General features: G+C 34.0%; 2 protein-coding genes and 1 long non-coding RNA gene across 5 annotated transcripts in view; 1 reads left to right on the top strand and 2 right to left on the bottom strand.

Moving 5' to 3' along the window:
* The window catches only part of LOC149740720 (uncharacterized), a 163,843-nt gene that overhangs the window by 95,344 nt on the left and 50,585 nt on the right, over window positions 1-17,914 (top strand). The window lies entirely within an intron of this gene.
* LOC149740725 (uncharacterized) lies at window positions 2,740-10,715 on the bottom strand. 3 transcript variants are annotated; one of them, XM_089873383.1, is made up of 14 exons: window positions 10,550-10,715; window positions 10,307-10,377; window positions 9,871-9,980; window positions 8,769-9,530; window positions 8,374-8,459; window positions 7,878-8,009; window positions 7,215-7,341; window positions 6,697-6,847; window positions 5,578-5,793; window positions 5,132-5,284; window positions 4,846-4,944; window positions 4,438-4,583; window positions 4,017-4,145; window positions 2,740-3,657 (listed from the first exon to the last, which is right to left on the bottom strand). In XM_089873383.1, exons 1-14 carry the CDS (start codon window positions 10,713-10,715, stop codon window positions 3,546-3,548), a joined length of 2,460 nt encoding a protein of 819 aa, XP_089729509.1. In that variant the 3' UTR covers window positions 2,740-3,545. The 3 variants fall into 3 exon arrangements, 2 of the variants coding, with proteins under 2 accessions (XP_089729509.1, XP_089729510.1); XM_089873384.1 differs by having other exon boundaries at window positions 6,697-6,844; XR_016384497.1 differs by lacking the exon at window positions 4,438-4,583.
* LOC149740724 (hydroxyproline dehydrogenase-like) lies at window positions 11,216-16,664 on the bottom strand. Its single transcript, XM_089873396.1, has 8 exons — window positions 16,363-16,664; window positions 14,833-15,026; window positions 14,163-14,298; window positions 13,747-13,827; window positions 13,179-13,406; window positions 12,555-12,721; window positions 11,998-12,194; window positions 11,216-11,868 (listed from the first exon to the last, which is right to left on the bottom strand). Exons 1-8 carry the CDS (start codon window positions 16,603-16,605, stop codon window positions 11,663-11,665), a joined length of 1,452 nt encoding a protein of 483 aa, XP_089729522.1. The 5' UTR covers window positions 16,606-16,664; the 3' UTR covers window positions 11,216-11,662.

The raw sequence follows: 17,914 nt of genomic DNA, 5'->3' as shown, positions 1-17,914 counted from the left end.
AAATCTGCCAAGTTATAATCTGATCTTATACTTCCAAATTTTTAATAAACCTTTTCGTTTCCAATATAAACTATTTCAATCAACGCAGTCTTAAACGAATTTGCGTAAAATCGAAACGAAGCGATCGCGTAGTCTGAATATATATCAACTGGCCTTGCCTTTTTCTCCAGACATTACTGACGCTAAAGCTTGAGTTGCGAACTTCTTTTAGAAAGCATTCGCGTCAACTGTGAACCGCAATCGAGCAAATAATGCTTCTCCTTGCATACCATGCGGTTGGTTTCGGTCAAACAGGTTTTTATCCGCTGTGCCAAAAATAGCTGCAGCAGGTTTTATGCAATTTAAGCAATGCGATAAAGCGGGTAGTGAATAAACACACAAGTTATGCAGATATTTTAACCAATACCTGTTCTAATTAAGTCCCTATTTTTAAGTCAACGATTTGTTAATGGACAAAAAGTGACAAAATTTGAAGACAAGAGTATACCGTGGGGTAAAATGGCTGTGGTTAGCACATAATATCCGATATTCCCAAATCATGTTTTTAACAATTAACAACGCTCATTTAAAGTTATGAAGATACGGTTATATAATTCTGAAAATATTTTTTTTAGCTACTAAATGAAAAGATAAAAGGGAATGAAAACATGGACCATTCTACCCTTACGTTATGCTATTCCATACAAGTGGAACAAAAATGTCGGAGATGATGCATAATTCAAATTGCCGACAGCTCGTAAGTCAGATAGTTCCTCTGCCTGGTTCACAAAACTAGAATTGCGTGGCGTTTCGTAACCGCTGTTACAAAAAAAACAAGAAAACAACTCTAAATGTGTTTTATTATGTCGTGAATACATAATATTTATGCCCTTACTAATTTTGTTAGGGTTAATTTTTATTAACGAAAAACATTGCATCAAAATATGTGCTATTTAAAACTGACTGTGTGTATGCCATTTCTAAATAATTAAAATCTTATAACTGACTATAATATTACTTGGCATTGATATATCGCTTTAAATTAGTTTCTCATACAGAGGCAAACGTTTATGTCTTTTATATAGTAAGGTCGGAAAGACAGAACACCTTTTCATTCCTCACCACTCCCATATACCGTTGTTAATTGTTTAAAACACGATCAGGTTATTTGGTATATGTGCCAAAGGTGTCTAATCTTCCCCACCCTGCTATATATGCCCTTATTTATGAAGTGCGACTCGCGTACTACAGTTATACATCATGTAGTTTATTTGTAACTGTTCGAAACATCGTTTCTATAGCAGTTAGGTTTACGTTTTGTCGTGTGGGGTCGTGTGTTGTTTATTTGTCGCGTTAACGTAGTTAACGATCAGATAAACGAATAACTACATATTGACGCCTCCATAAGTAACTATAGACCACACCCAATTCTTATAGAACAAAGCCGATAAAAAAAATTAAGTAACTTTGCGTCATTAGTAGTTATATGAGGGCGTGCGAAAATGTTGCCAACTGTTATTCTTGTCTCCGATTACGGTAGCGAAATCATATTTAATCTACAACAATTAAACGATGGGTTACAGCGGCGAAACAACCGTGCTTGTTGCGCGCTTGCGATAAAAAAGTATACACTGTGGGATATATAGGACGATGTTTACAGTTTGCTCATAATTTCCCATATTCCGTTATCGTGTTTTATAACAGTTAACAATACCCTTTTAGAATCTTTGGAATCGATTTCATACAATCTATAGGGGCAATGTTTTAAATAATTCGCGATTTATTTTACCTATTTTTAAAACTTGTGCGATTGAAAAAACTTAATTGCTTGTAAACACCTAAAATGCATATTAATGTATACCACATATGTTACACGTACTGTACAGGTTGAGAACGAATGCTCTGATTGAAAGAAAACTGACACATACCTGATCATTGAAACATTGAATTTACATGTCATGTTATCTAGTGAGTACACTCGAAAATATTTTCTCAAAAACGTTAATGTCACTGATTTGTAATCGAAGAGACACCGGATATAAGATCAATTAATCACTCAGTGAATAACCTGTTCTACAAGACGAGCTTATTCACTGGCGTGATGTCTCATACAGTCACGGCTTGCTATTATTTCAGCGGTTAGTATTTGCGGCCATTGTAATGTGCAAGATATTTTAACGTAAATTGGAAAACACCGTATGAGAAGTGACACTCGCGCAGACAATGCGTAAAGTAGCCTCAAGCAAAATAGCTTGGATCGCTTATTGGTGATGGACATAAAGGTTACGCTACAGTGTATATAGTAGGGTGAGGGGGGGGGGAGATGGGACACATTTCATTCTATCTTTCATCCCATTTGGTAGTAAACAAAGAACGTTCAAAGAATTATAAAACCATATCCTCACGACTTTTATATATAGACCGCTGTTAAATGTTTAAAACACGATCAGTAAATTTGGATATTATGTGCTAAAGGTCTCCCCCCCACCCTACTAGACGTTTAAATTACTTCTGAGTAAAAAAAAAGGTTAAAACTATAAATAAAATAACTCGTTTGTCACATACGCACAACACTCTTTTGAAGTCATGAGGCTATGGCTATACAATTCAAAAAATATTCTTTGTTAATTACCAAATTGGACGAGTATAAAGTAAAAAAGGATTATCTCTCCCCACAGTTTCACCCCACAATACTATAATCAACAAAGTAACAAATAGGTGCGTATAGTGGAAATTGCATGTGGTGTAAAACACAAAATATCAAAGCATGAAACAAAACGTTTATTACGATTATCAAAAGCAAAACAAAAGTGTAAAATTGACTTAAAAACATATGAACAACATAAAAGATTTCGTAACTAAAAAAATATACTACGCGTGCAACTTTTATTTAACGTTAGTTTTATAGTCGCGGTAATGGGCCTGGCTAAAATTTTAAGTCACGTAACGTTTTTTTACTACCGGACCTAACACACATAAAATAGTATTGTTTTGTCGTGAATTTTTATAAAAAAAGATAGATAAAACACATGAAACGAATATTTAGGTTTGTGAATATATTTCTAGTTAGTAAACCAAAACCAGCAAAATAAAAGTGTTGTGCTGAACAAGTTAGTGATAAAACTTTGCATAACGAATGAATGAATCTTGTTGATTCTAGAGTGGCGGGCAACGACAGTCGTTATAACAGGGTGTTCTGTTTCATACACCTCGTGCCCGCTTGCGAGTTACCACGTATGTAACTTTGATAACGGAAATTTAACGAGTTGTCTAAGGTTTGGGAAATGGAAGTCGTAAAAAATCGAAATCACAAATTGCAGCAGCTAGAATTTTTTAAACTCGTTATTTTGGGTGCGGTTTTTGACATAATTACGTCACAGTAGCGATAATGACGGGAAAATGAAGTTTGACGACGATTAGTCACGTGATTTAATACAAGTCGTTTCTTGGTGGACGGGGATTTTTTTTAACTGAGGTTTATTTTAAACTATTTAAAAAAAAAATTATGGAATTTCTATGCTACTGACGTCATTGTGCATCACGTGACAGTGCAAACCAAGTGCGAATTAGCGACCAAACGGGATCACCTTATTGGCTGGCCGCCATGTTGGCCGGTCTTCGTCTTCAACCATTCGATGACGATCGTTCTTAAGTTGTTCCTCCTTTCTCTCTCGCCATCTAGCGATGGGAAAATATAGAAATTAATGAATGAATGAATGAATGAATGAATGAATGAATGAAACTTATTTTCCTCGGGTGATGGGAAAATATGGTGATTGCTGATTATTGATAAATTGTGGGTCACTTTTTCTATGCTTTATACTACGTGGGTGAGATCACAGAGAGATACGCCATGGTAACGAAGATCCTTTCCCCATAGGTAGGCAACACGGGTTTAATGGTAATGGATGGGAAATTTCATTAACAGCTTGGCTAAAAATATAATAAGTCACTTATACATGTTTATGTATTATTTTCCGCCCAATTTTCTATACAGCATACAGTGAATATTATTACATCATAATCAACATTCATACTTTGCATATTTATCTTGAGCTTCTTCACTCTTCTTCTCTTTTTCTTTTTGCTTTTCTTTTTCAATCTTGCTTTTTTCTTTTTTCTCTTTCTTTTTCGCTTGCACCCATTCAGTACTTCTCTTTTTGTTCCTGGTGATAAAAAGATCAAAATTTGGTGTGTATTTCAAATATTAATCACAATTGGTATCCCCATGTGCAGTGTATTAAAAGCTTCAAGCTTTTTAATTTGTGACAAAATCTGTGTCAAGTATAGGAACCTCGTTGATTAATGTGGCGAATGTAACATATTTTGACTCTACTTGTTTGTATAGACATTAGCAGGGTAAAAACTGTATTAGGGACCATAAACACATAAAAATAAACTATTTTGACTTGGTTTATATTTTTTAGATAAATTTCACCTTAGAATAAACAAACTAACCATTCATTGAGGGCTTTCTCATTTTCCTCTTTCTTTTGTCTTTCTTTCTCTTTTTGGAGCATCTCTTCTTCTCTCTTTCTTTTCTCCTCTTCTCTATGTTTCCTCCTAGCTTCCTCTATTTTCTTCTTCCTGATCATATCTCCTTTCTACATCATAAAGAGCATTGGTGGTGTGATATAAAAAATGAACGAAAATAAGATTAAAAAATTAAACCATTAGATTTAGATTTTTTTTATTAAACTTTTTCCGTTTTTCACTTTGTTTTGAAATCGCACAGACAATAACTAAGGAGATAACTTGAAACTTGGCCATTTAAAAGCCTTGTTCACTATGGATCCCATTTGGGGTAAAATTGCTAATTTCATATAAAACTAAACGCTTTAAGATTTTGTTTTATTTTAAACTGACTTTTTCGGATTTCCATTTTTCTTCTTCCTTTTTCATTTTCTCTTCTCTTTGCTTTCTCTCTTCTCTTCTTTTTCTCTTCTCTTGCTCTTTTAGGTATTTCTGATAATAAATTAATAACAGTATTTTATTTTATTGATAAATAAAACAATCTAAAAGATTGCCTCAAATATATTTAAATTTACTTTTGACAAACGCATTCTAAAAAAGAATCTTGTAAAAATTTACAAAAATAAAACTAACCATAGAGGTATTATAACAATTAACATAGAAACAAAATATATTTTACTTCTTTATCTTCCATCCAAGCTCTTCTTGCACTTTCACCATCCAACCTTTTTTCTTCTTCTGCTTTCACCTTCTTCTCTTCTTCCTCCTTCTTCTTCAACTTCTCTTGCTTTTTCCTCTCTTTTATTTTCACCTCACGATCAGCTAGCCATTGCTGGAAGAATATATTTGAATTGTAAATAAAGATAGGGTTTAATGCTCTACACTGTTGGAATTATCAGCGTATATGTGCTTGAGCAAATAAACGGGAGTGTTTCAACCAAGTGGCAACTTAAGGGTTGTACAAATTATCAGCCACACAGAAAAAAATAGATTTTCAAATAATTTATTTTAGATTAAACCTAAGAGCTAAGCCTACTATACACTGTTAGACCATTGGCTAAATTATAATACCCTAACATTTCCAAAACACCCACCCACATATAACATGCTATAATACCACCCTACCATGTATATTGTCTCTCTTATATCTGCCGTCGAATTCAAGGCTTGGTCTTCCTTAGGTCCATGATAGGTTTGTAGTTGTTTCAATGCAGTGACCGACCCCAGCCCTTGGTAACCTACTGGTGGAGTTCGATAAGATTTGTTCATTCTTGAACTTGAACCAAGTCTTGTAGCTGGAACCTTTTTCTTTTCGGTGGTTTCTACGTTCTCTTTTTGGGGCTAAAAAGAAAAATAAAGAATATTAGAAAAGGGAAAATTGGGCACAGAGTTTAAAATTGATAAATAAAAGAATAAATTCTGCTCATAGAATAAAAACAAAAAGGTAAATATTGTACTGTAATAAAAAATTCAAAGCAAAATATAAATTACAAACAAAATTTATATACGACAAAAAACGTTCAAAATTTAAATAAAAAAAATCTTAATTAGCAGCCATAACAAACAATTTATGCAATAACATTCTTTCAACCATACAAGCTTACTGCTATAAACTCCAATCTGATTATAATATATCACTGTACACTTATGTACGAGGTACATGTGATTAATTAACTAACAACAAGTGAAGTTTAATTATATTCAAGTGGAGTGAGGTTTAATTTAAACTACTTGGAAATTAATGATTAATTATGCCAGCCTTCTACCCAACATACAATTGTCATCACATTTTACTCTACTGTGTAGCCTATAGAAAACAATCAAATATCACATTTGAATAAAATTTTCTTTTTTTACTTAAAAGACTTAACCCAGAGCTTTGTTTTAACCATGAGTGCGAGAAGTGTTCCTAGGGGTGCGGGCATGTTGAATTAAGGTTGGTTGGGTCTACTCTATACAAGCAATTCTAGAAGAGAACTGGTTTGAAAGGTGCGCAGCAAAAAAAAAAACGTTAAGAACCACCGTCCAATGGTTAAACCAGGTTTTCTTAACCTGGGATAAATTTGGCCTATGGGTAAATGAACTATCCATCAAAGTATGCACATCAGTTGACGGGTCAGAAAAATTGCGCCTTTTTTAATAAATGAGCACCGTTTGATATATTGGGGGAAAATCTGATATTCGTCTTTGTTGAAAAGGTAAAACAAACAAAAAGGGTAAAAACCACTGGTTACACGCTCCCACCTTATCATATCCTTGTTCATGTATCGTGTCCTCGTTATGCGTGGCTATGTTATCGATCACGTTTTCCATCAAGTGGTTGGAAGATGTTTGTTTCGGCTCCTCCATAGACATCTCATTAATTGTTTTATCAACAACCTCTTCAACAGGACTTCTATGTAAGATAGAAATATTATATTGCTGAACTGGCTATGGCACAAATCATTAAGTTCAAGTTAGCTGTTTTATACAATGTCTTAGCTGTTTTATACAATGTATAATGTTTTATTAGTCAGGCCTACTCTGTAGTTTACTGCTCCGCTATATTCAGTTAGGATTACAACAAATAATTATATTCGTTTCATGGGAACTACCACTGCTTTCATTACATTTTCAAAAGTTTCGCGTCTACGAAATAACTAACACATATACCAACATGGCAAAATATAACCTGGACAAATACAACTTATTTTACACTACCTACAGTCTTACACAATATTCTACATATCCATAGTAACATATACACCATTACATAAGCTTACTTCACTCTTTCATCTAATGTTGTTTGTGGATTTTCGATCTTTCGTTCTCTGTTTGGATCATCTGTTGTGTTGACTTGCTCAAACAATGCAAGCAACTCGTCTGTGGTCGATGTTTTATCGGGGGATCCTGGATTAGAACCGGATTAAACGGCAATAAACTGGATTAAATAGGAATAAACCGGAGTAATTCGGAATGAATCAGATCAAATGGAAAGGACTGGATTAAACCAGTTTCTGTATTGATTTCTTACAAATGCTGAGAAATATACGCCTGGTTACTTAGAAAAGGTAATGCCATGGCCAGTAGGGTTTAAATTATAAGGAATAGAGCCTTTGATTTGAGATAATAATCAGGACTAAATCCTAGGTATGTCTGAGGCCCTATAGTGGGCATGTCAAAAGGAAGAAAATAGAAAAAAAAAAAATACAGAGAATAGAACAGAAAAATGGTAAGCCAATGGATAGTTAAGGTGTAAAAGAGATTTGGTGAAATCGAAAGGGCCTTAACAAGTTTTTTTTATGTCTACAACTCTTGAGCTGTGAGACACTAGTCAAAAGCCATGAAGTAACATAGCAAAATTATCCTTAGCCTGTTATGAGAATTTCCTCCTAATGTAATAGAAAAATTAAAAAATATTGATACGTCATGTTAAATTGACAAACTTTGTTCATTCCTCTGCACTTGTGTATCAACGTCATCTTTAACTTTCTTTGCTCGTCGTTTATCGCGAGCTCTCGTATCGTATGATGATGTCATAATGCTATCTGTCACAGAGGGAAATGAGCTTGGTCGATCTAGAATGTAAAAATAAAGTTTTTTTTGAAAAAGTAGTTAGTTACGTGCAACTTGGGTGTAATTAATATAAATTAAATAGCTTGTTGTTTGCATAATGGGTGTAGTGAGCAAGCCTACTAATTGTAAATATATTTTAACCCTAAGCATGTTCTAACAACTGCCGCTTTGTCGCTACAACTCTAGCAATAATGCCTAATTAAAAAGACAGGGAAAAGGTAGTCGTAAAGTTATGGTTTTATAATTCTTTAAATGTTCTTTGCTTACTACTAGTAGAGCCAGAAAATAAAATGAACTGAACATATATCCCATCTTCCCCCATCCCACTATGTTATTATTTGATACATAAAACATTGCATAGCCTACCTTGTGATGAAGACGTTGGCGACCGTTCTCGTTCGTTTTCACTCTCCTTCCTCTTTTTATCGCGAGCACTAGGTGGGGTGGGAGATCTGTTCAAAAAATACTTAATTAAATATTATTCAGGAAGCTCACCCATTTGTCATTTCCGCTACAAAATTTATAAAACAAAAGTATGATGAAAGAAACAAATGAGTTCCACCGACAAAATTACCTTTTAAAAGAAGGGTGACAATTATACATTTTAAGTTAACTCCCAAGTTTTACACTAAAACAGCATTTTCCTCGCTGTTAAGTATCAATATATTTCATTCCCCAATTAATTAATAAGATTCCCTTTGTTTTGAAACTAAAAATTTTTGCTGCATTCTTTTTAAAAATGAAAAACATTTTTTTATCACCTGTGATGAGATTTTGAATCCCCAGGAGTCCCAGGTCGGCTCCCACTCCTTGACCTTGATCTTCTAGCTTCCACCTCTTCAGCTCCTTTCTTCCTTGGAGCAGGTTTTGGTTTATTCGGGTCATCCAGAAGAAAATCAATGATGGATTGAGATTTGAAGGATCCAGATGCACCTTCTTTAACTGGTTTTTCGGATGAAGATTTCGTCCGATCAATTGAGTCTCTATCTTCATTTAAACTTCTCCTCATAGAGGATAGAATCTCATCTACAGATTTTTCTTCCTGGTTTTTTCCAATTGTTTTTCTAGGCTGACGAACAGGGACTGTCGGGTTAAGATTCTCTGACTTATTTTCGCTCTCAAACTTTTTTCGATTCCTGGAGTCTTTTTCCAAGCGAGGAGAGATAAAAGGAGAAATAGGATTCTTCACTTCCATCCCTGGAGGAATGGTTCCTTTGGAGGATTGGAAAGATGTTGAAGGAAGAGGACTCTTTGTACGAGATCTTGGCGATACGATCTTCTCTTCAGCGTAGGTTGGAGATTTTACTCTCGGGGATCCCACTCCACGAGGAGAGGTGTATGTTTGTGTTGCATCCGGAGAAAACGGGGATTTTGATCTTGGTTTATCAGACTTTGATGTGGCTGTTTCGCCATGGAGGTTGTCATTGAGAAGTGACAAAAGTGGGTTGTCACCGTCATCTTGCCGCATGGTTTTAGAGAGAACCGATGATTGGGGTAACGGAGTTGGTTTTGATGATTTCTTACTGTGGTGAATGGAACTTCTTTGAGTAATGGTTTAAATAAAAAATTTAAACATATTCATTTTTGCAGATTCTTTCAATTTTTTTTATTTTTTTTATGAACAGTACTAATAACATTGCTATTTGCCAACATAACAATCATAAATTTTTTTTTAATATGATACTCAACAGTCCAATAAACATACCTACAGCACCAGTAGGCATATACTAAAAACCCAATAAGAGTTGCTTATAGAAACAAATGCAAAAAGCCCGGCATCAACAGTTTATGTTATAATCCGTTCATAAGTTCAAATATTTGTAAATAAAATAAACATGCTTTAAAATGTTTTACAAACCTCACCTTAACTTATCAGTTGGGGAAGTTGGTTTGGTTGTTTTAAGAAACTGAGACGGATCGTCATCTGAACTTTCATCATCATCATCTTGAAGGTAAGATGGAATCTTCCAATCCTGGTAGTAGGAAATAAATAATTTAGAAGAATGTACCTTATTTATCCACTCGTGGCACAGCAGGCAGACGAAGTAAGTCATTGTAACATGGGTGTTATGTTTTATCAACACATTGTGCTTGCTTCTGAGTTATCTCGTACGTAACTTTGTGAGAGATTGTTTATTTAGGTTTTTTTTCTGTATGACTAACAAATTGGACAACCCATTTGCGGCCACTGGGTTGTAGGCTTGTAGCCACTTTAGAAAATAGTCAAAATACCCAATGTGTCTTTGGCTAAAATAATGTTACTTTTGTACAAACAAAACGTAAACTCAACTTAACCCACCTGTTTTGTCATCTTTCCTTTCATAGTTTTATTGAGACTTTTACTTGGTTTTGTGAACTGCTTCAGTATATCTGGGTTAAAATACAAATCCTATTATAATGGTCAATTAAACATATATTATATACAATATAAAGCAGCTTTATTATAGTGGTTAGTATAAACAACATGTGGATTTCTGACTGCACCAAACTATACACTCCAGCAAGCAACAGAACACCCTTAAAATCTAAACCAATCAATCACCATCATCGTCGCTTTCTTCATCAAAGTCGTCGTCATAATCTTCTCCCACTTCCTCTGCATCCGAGAATCCTGTGGAATATCCTTTACTTCGTCTCTTCTGTATAACATCATCCAGTTCTTGCTGAAAAGTATCTTTTGGTCTCCTCTGTACAGCAGAAGAACTCATAGTGATACACTCAGGCGATTATTAGTAGCACACCTTTAAATAAAAAACAGCATACGTAAGACATTTTGTCCAACTCAATTGTATCTTACAGAAACAGCTAAAAATGTCACATACGTTTGGCCTGCATTATATAGTATCTGTAATCTGTCTTTATAACGTTTGCTCGTACTTAAAGCTTAACTTTTAGATGTTTCTTTATACGCAACGTGGTAGGCTATTGATCATAATGCGACATTGTTCAGACGAATAAAAAAACGATATTTAACAGCGAACGACAGTCAATAAAAGACAATTAAAAGTTACAAATTATCAGTTTAGAGGCGTAAATACTTAGTGAGACGATTAAATGTTATATTAAACAGATAAAGTGTCTAAATTAAGCCCGAAGGCAAATTTTCGCGACGTTTGTGTTTTCGTTTTAAATCGAAACTCTAAAATGTTTACTATTGTTGCGAAGGCAGCCGTTGAAGCTTAGATGCTAACCATTCGAGTGACAACAATTGTTTTTTTTAGAATTTTGTAATGATAACTTGATTGGCGAATAAAATAAAAGGAGAAACATAAATTTTACGACAAATGCGATAAAAGCAAGGCGCCTAAAGTTCCAGAGATCGTGTAAAATAAAAACAATTGACACCAATGCTCAAAAATGTACTGTACACACATGGGAAAATTATTCAACACAATTTTGTGCATGTTGTGTACAAAACAGGTTCAAGGAAATAAGTCTAATAAGCCTTTACAGCAATGTTGTACACAAGCGTATGTATTAAAATCAAATAAATCCTTATTACTGATTCACTGGGTGAATAAAGCAAGATCTTTTGTACAAAACAGTATCATTTTGCAAAATACATCTAAAAAGCATGGGCATATGCATGGTTTAGCAGGAAGCTATAACATACTTTGCAAAAGAACAGTAATAAAACAAATAGGAAGAAAACAATTTATTGCAGTGTATGATACTCGTCTTTGCGCCAGAAAAAAACAAATTGACGAAGTCTTTTGCTTAGTTCGATATTAATTAGAGCCCTGTCTCGTTTATCCCCTTTAGTGATACTGTTGTTTTCTTGCGCACGCCGGTATAAATATGGCATTGTGTCCTCTATTGTTCCCAGTGGAGTAGATTTGTATATCAGGTATCCATTTTCACCTGAACAAATGGTTTATATTTAAAAACAACTCCCACACAAAGGCAACAAATATTTTATTCATTGAAGTAGAAAGTGATTACATTTTCATACAAATACTGCAAAAGGCACTTGACACTGTTAGTACTTACCAAGCCAGTTTGAAACATGGTCTGACAACCCATACAATTGGGCAAACACAACTTTTCCCTCATTCGGTTCAATCCCTAACTTTTTCATTCTGCGCACCACGTGTGTTACACTATCTTCATTATGTGAAGCCACCATTAAATGAACTTTTTCTTTTCGAGATATCGCCCGCAAAAGGTTCTTCACAATACCATTGTAGCTAAAAACAAAATTAAAAGTTGTACAAGTTTAGTGTCATTTTTAAAGCAGTAAATAGAAAACAAACTACAACAAAATATGTTAAAATTGAAATTAAAAAAACAAACAAACAAGTCAACCCTTAAATTAGAAAGATTTGGCATACAGTACATTTTTCATTCACTCTTATTAGCTTTTATAGTAGGATGGGGGGAGTTGGGACACCTTTTAACTCTATTTTCTCGTCCCATGTGGTATTAAACAAAGAACATTCAAAGAATTGTAAAACCGAACAGTTTTTGAAGTAGGACACTTTGTTATACCTTCTAAAGTAGCCCAGTCAGGCATGGGTAAATAATTGACATTTAACAATATTACTCACTTTGCATGTGTAGCATCCAAACCATCACATATTGGGTCTACATATCCTTGGTCCAGAGCTCGTTGTTGCTCAGTTACCATGTAAGCTCCCCTGACAATCTTTGCACCAAAGAAGATATCAGAGTCTTGACAACACTTTATAAACTTCTCAGCTTCCATTTTTGCTTTCTGGAAAGGGGAAATTTAAATGTTAGTTCATGTTAATAAGATACGATAGCAGCGAATTAATGAGCAAACTTAATCAATAATTCCCAACTTTTAGTCTCATTATGCTTGCATAAAGATGTATTTGGGGGCACATAGATTTGTTAAAACCCACATTTTATAAACCAAATCTTTCTGATAAATAATTTATAACAAGTGGTTTTTATAGCACACTTGAGCTCTCCTAAAACACAGTTTGACAAACCCTGGTCTAGACTGTCAACGCCTTTTAATTAAACACATTTTGCTGCCTCATCAGGATAAACAATCTTCCTGTCCACTTATATTCACAATATCCTAAAATATTTTCAAAAAAGAATGATTATTTCATTTTAGGCGAAATAGATATCTCATAGATATAGAACACAATTCAATTCATAGGACTTAATTTTTGGTTCTGAAGTATGTCATATCACAATACCTTAAGATATGCTTGAATTGTTATTTGTACCACTGGCTTGGTTTTGTTATGCCTTAACATCATTGCTTTACAGGTCAAATAAATCGCTGGGTTGAATGAAATGTACTCAGCATCAATATACACTGAAACATCTTGTTTTGCAGCGTGCGCACATATACGATCATACCGAAGCAATGATTCTGTTAGATGTTGATTTTCAGCATCACTTAAAAAGTCCAAATGAACAGGCTGTAAAAAAATAAGTAGGTTAAAATATGATACAGAAAGTATTAATATTTACACAAAAAGAAGACAAAAAACTGTTAAACTTTTAGTATAAAAAATACATACCTAGCAGTAAAATTAGAAGTATAATATAAATGATGATTGATAAAACAGTATGCTTTGGCATTGATATTGAATGCATAACCAACAATAGAATTTCCTTATACACAAAAAGCATCATAATCTATGGGTCTCAAGATTTGGGCCCCATGAAACCAATAGTATAAAAATAGTAAAATACATCTATTTGTAAATCACTCGAATAACAAGATTAAAATATTTTACAGCAAGTTATTGTCTTTACCTTTTTATCAAAGTTTTTTATTGATTCAAGAATTGCATTATCATCTCCATTGTTCGCAATAATTGCATCACTTAAGACTTTCTAAAAATAAGAAATGACGCATGTTTATTAATTTGAGTAACTCATAGCATCATTATGGCTTAAATGTCTTTACCGGTTAAAAAAACTTGACATAGTCTTTATATTTTTTAAATTTGCAAATTGCAGATTAAACGGTTTACCATTTTTTAAAATTACATATGTGGTAACTCATAAATAAAAGTTACATATGTGGTAACTCATAAATAAAAGTTACATATGTGGTAACTCATAAATAAATGGGCATAAGGTTAATTTTCCTTGCACTTAATGTGCAAAACTACTATTATTGTTTGCTTCAGGGTAAACATAATGCTGAAAATGTTTAGATCACTTACACATAATGCTTGGTCCATGAAAGCGGTCAACTTTATATGACATAACTTAGGACTTCCATTAATATTAACTTTGCTTGTCATATCAATACAGTCGATAATGGTCTGTGTGTTGTCAGCATACCACTTCTCCACATCTCTATAAAAACAACACAAGTTAACAAAGTGCTTAAATATGGTGGAGGTGTATTAACATTAACAACTGTTGTTTTGCTGTTGTTTTCCTTATTTACGACTTTTGAATAACATGATCTTCACTATAGTTGTTTCACTAAAATATGTGTTATGATTTTTATGTATTAACACTAATATAATATTTTTAAATACAACCACAGGTTAAGCACAGTAATTACTTCCATTCTATTTTAACAAAAAAAACAATGTTCTAGTTCTATGGTGATTCATGCACTAGCTCAATGACGCAGTGGTTTGAATACTTGCCTATTAACCTTTTTATTCTTATTTTTAAATATTTCCAAAGAAATGTTGTAGGACGAATAAATAAATGTAACTTATTCACCCTTGTGTGGTGAAACAAATACAGTTGTTATACCACAGGTGTTCTGTTTTGTACACCTCGTACTCTCTTACTACTTACCACTCACGTAAAGAGTCGCCCAATTGTGTTATTGGCTAGCAAAATACACTGATAACAATTTTAATATTTTCTCACCCATTAGTAAAGACTTTACTCTCCTCTTCAGCAGGTATACTGAAGAAAGGTATCACCCCAGCTTCTTGCATAGCTACAGCGGCCTTTTTTACATCTTCATATTTACTACCAGGGCAGAATTGTCCATAGAATGTTGCAGACATCACTTTTCCAAACAAGGTCTTGCCCAGGACCCCATTACCCAATCTGAAAAGCTAAAAGTAGAAATATGTTATTTAAAAAAAAGAATGAATTATTGTTACTTATTTAACTCCGCACAACAGGGCAACGGGCTAACGGCAGTTGTTAAAACACTAATACATACACTATATGCCCGCTGACGAGTTATGTATATATATATAGTAGGGTGGGGGAAGATGGGACACCTGTAAGCTGTAACACATATTATCGAAACATTGTGATCCTGTTTTAAACAATTAACAATGGTCTGTGGAAGTCGTAAGGATACGGTTTTATAATTCTTTTAATGTTCTTTGTTTGATACCAAATTGGACAAGAAAATAGAGTAAAAAAGGTGTCGTATCCTCTTCCACCCTACTATATGTGTGATTTTACAAAGAAAATGTTGAAAGTTTTTTCATTGAATTGGTGCATCAGCAACAGTATCTTGGACCAACATTTTCAACTGTAGCACCTGTACTATTATTGCCTACGTTACTGTATGTCATCGCAGTAGCGTAATTAATTAATGTTATTTCCGCTCACACTTGCAGAAACATACCGATTGAGATGACTCGAGCAGACACGTCACAAGTGACAACCATTTTTGGAAAGTTGATACTTGTTTAGTCTGTCATAACACGGGTGTTCCGTTTTATATGCCTTGTGACCGCTTACGAGTTGCCACGTATGTATTTTCATGCCTTTTTAACTTCAGGTTATGAAGTGGTACGCCGTTGTATTTCTCTGAATGTTGCGCATTTACAACAAAATTGCACTACGATAATGCAAATGTTAAGACTGTGTAAAAGCGTTCGATTTAACTTTATTTTATTCCAAATTTACCAAAGTTTGAAATAGAATTTAGCATTCTTGTTAATTTACGTAACACGGCTGCATAATATACAATCTTTATGCATTAAGTTTAGTTTGGATAAGCTCTATCATTAAATATGTTTCTAAAATCAAATACATTCTACAAAGTCTCACGCAGTCACAGTGTTTAAATATACGCGATGGAAAAAACCAAAGTTAGTATAGACCATGGACCAAGCGCCGTTTCCTGACGTGACGTTGGGAAAAACTGGTATCAGTATGCAATAACCGATTATGCTTTAACAGCAAAGATAAATTTAAATTAAATAAAATGCTTTAACCTGTGCCCATTAGGTTAGGGTGATTGTCCATGTTTTCAATCTATTTTATATCGTCATATTTAGTAAACAAGAAAATTTGGCAATCGTAAAAATGTTTACCCACAATATTACATATGTGGTAACTCGTAAGCGGACACGAAGTGTAAGAGACAGAACAACGACTTGCGTTGCCAGCCACGCGCGAATATATGTGCTACATTTATTCGAAGCTTACCGTGTCTGCATGCTTGACAAGGAAGTCGAATGAACTTAGCCTTAATACGACAGCTGCTCGTACAAGTTGTTTAGTGGGCGTATCCCGGAACCCTGGTTCGTTATAAGCTTCGATATTGGTGGCTGTGACGTCATTAGCCGTATTATGACATGAAACAAAGAAGGCTGGTTGCCGAGTTAGGTTGGGATGTGTTATTACACATCTTGCAAAACGACCAAGCGGCAATTTAGAAACAGAATGCATTCACCAGATTTTATTTTCTATCTTATGTCCTGGAAATTTGCAATACTTAAAATTATCGTTGTTATAAAGTGTAGCCAGTTGGGGTAAGATGGGACATGTTTCCACTCTCCTTTCCCGTCCCATTTGGTAGTAACTAGTAAGTTGTTTACAAAATTATATAACCGTAGTTCCGCGACTTTAAAATAGCGTTGGTAAATGTTAAACACGTTCTGAAAATATGGGATTTAGGTGCTAACGGTATCCCATCTTACCCCACAATACTATATTATTACGTAAGATTAACAAATCAAGTTCTGAGTCTTATGTTGAGCCATTAACTACAACATAACCTGGTTGTTACACTTAACATATACCTAAATTGCATTACAACTGCATATTACCGCGTTACATATCGATCGTCTTCTTGCATACCAGATTTATGTAATATACAGCAGCGGATTACAAAAGGCGATGCAAAATACGCCGCATGCAAATTGTATTTATACCTTTAATCTATATTCAGTATAATATTAACAAAATTCATAAATTGCCAATTAAAAGCACTTTACTAAAAGGTCATTACGAGTTTCTAGCTCTATCGATGCATTTCAACATATATATTGATGTTGAAGAACAACTGTATATTGATTTATTGAACATACGTATTATGAAACAAATTACGACCAATTGTGCGTTAGGAAATGTCGATTATGTAATCCCGTAATAGTAGAACATACAATTTTACAAATTAGACCTCGTGAGGCTTTTATATTGACTTTACGTCTTATAGGAAAGTATTGCATTCACTAAACGTACGTTTTTAAGTATTAAGGTAGATCAAAAATCGCTGACCGATACGTCAAATGAAAAACAAAATAACCAACATTGTTAACGCTTTACTAGTATTATTTCTTAATAACTGATCGGTGATTTAGGTACCGACGAATTTGACACCACTTTTGCCGCTAAAAGTTGAGCTTTTATAAACGGCCAAAGCCCGTAGGGCAGACTATAGTCACTGAAATCTAGCAATTTTTATATTGAATTCACCAATTAACAGTAAATGAATAATACTAGAACGATTTGTTATAATAAATACAATATGACGAATCTAAAATAATCAGTGACGTCACGGGTAAATTGGTTTCGTATACAATGAATATCTGTACACCAGTTGTAACAATTGCCATTCAAAGCATAATTCAATCTGAAAAAAACTGCAAGGAAATCTCTCAAACTGACACTAATCTAGAGTTCATAAAATTTGACGTTTTCCGTAACAAAATAACAGTCAGAATCAAGTACTACGATACATCTAACCGACACAAAT

Source organism: Ciona robusta, chromosome 2 (assembly GCF_009617815.1).
Source record: "Ciona robusta chromosome 2, ASM961781v2".
Taxonomy (NCBI): Eukaryota; Metazoa; Chordata; class Ascidiacea; order Phlebobranchia; family Cionidae; genus Ciona; species Ciona robusta.
The sequence above is the reverse complement of the archived record's forward strand: the minus strand, read 5'-3'. Positions and strand labels throughout refer to the sequence as shown.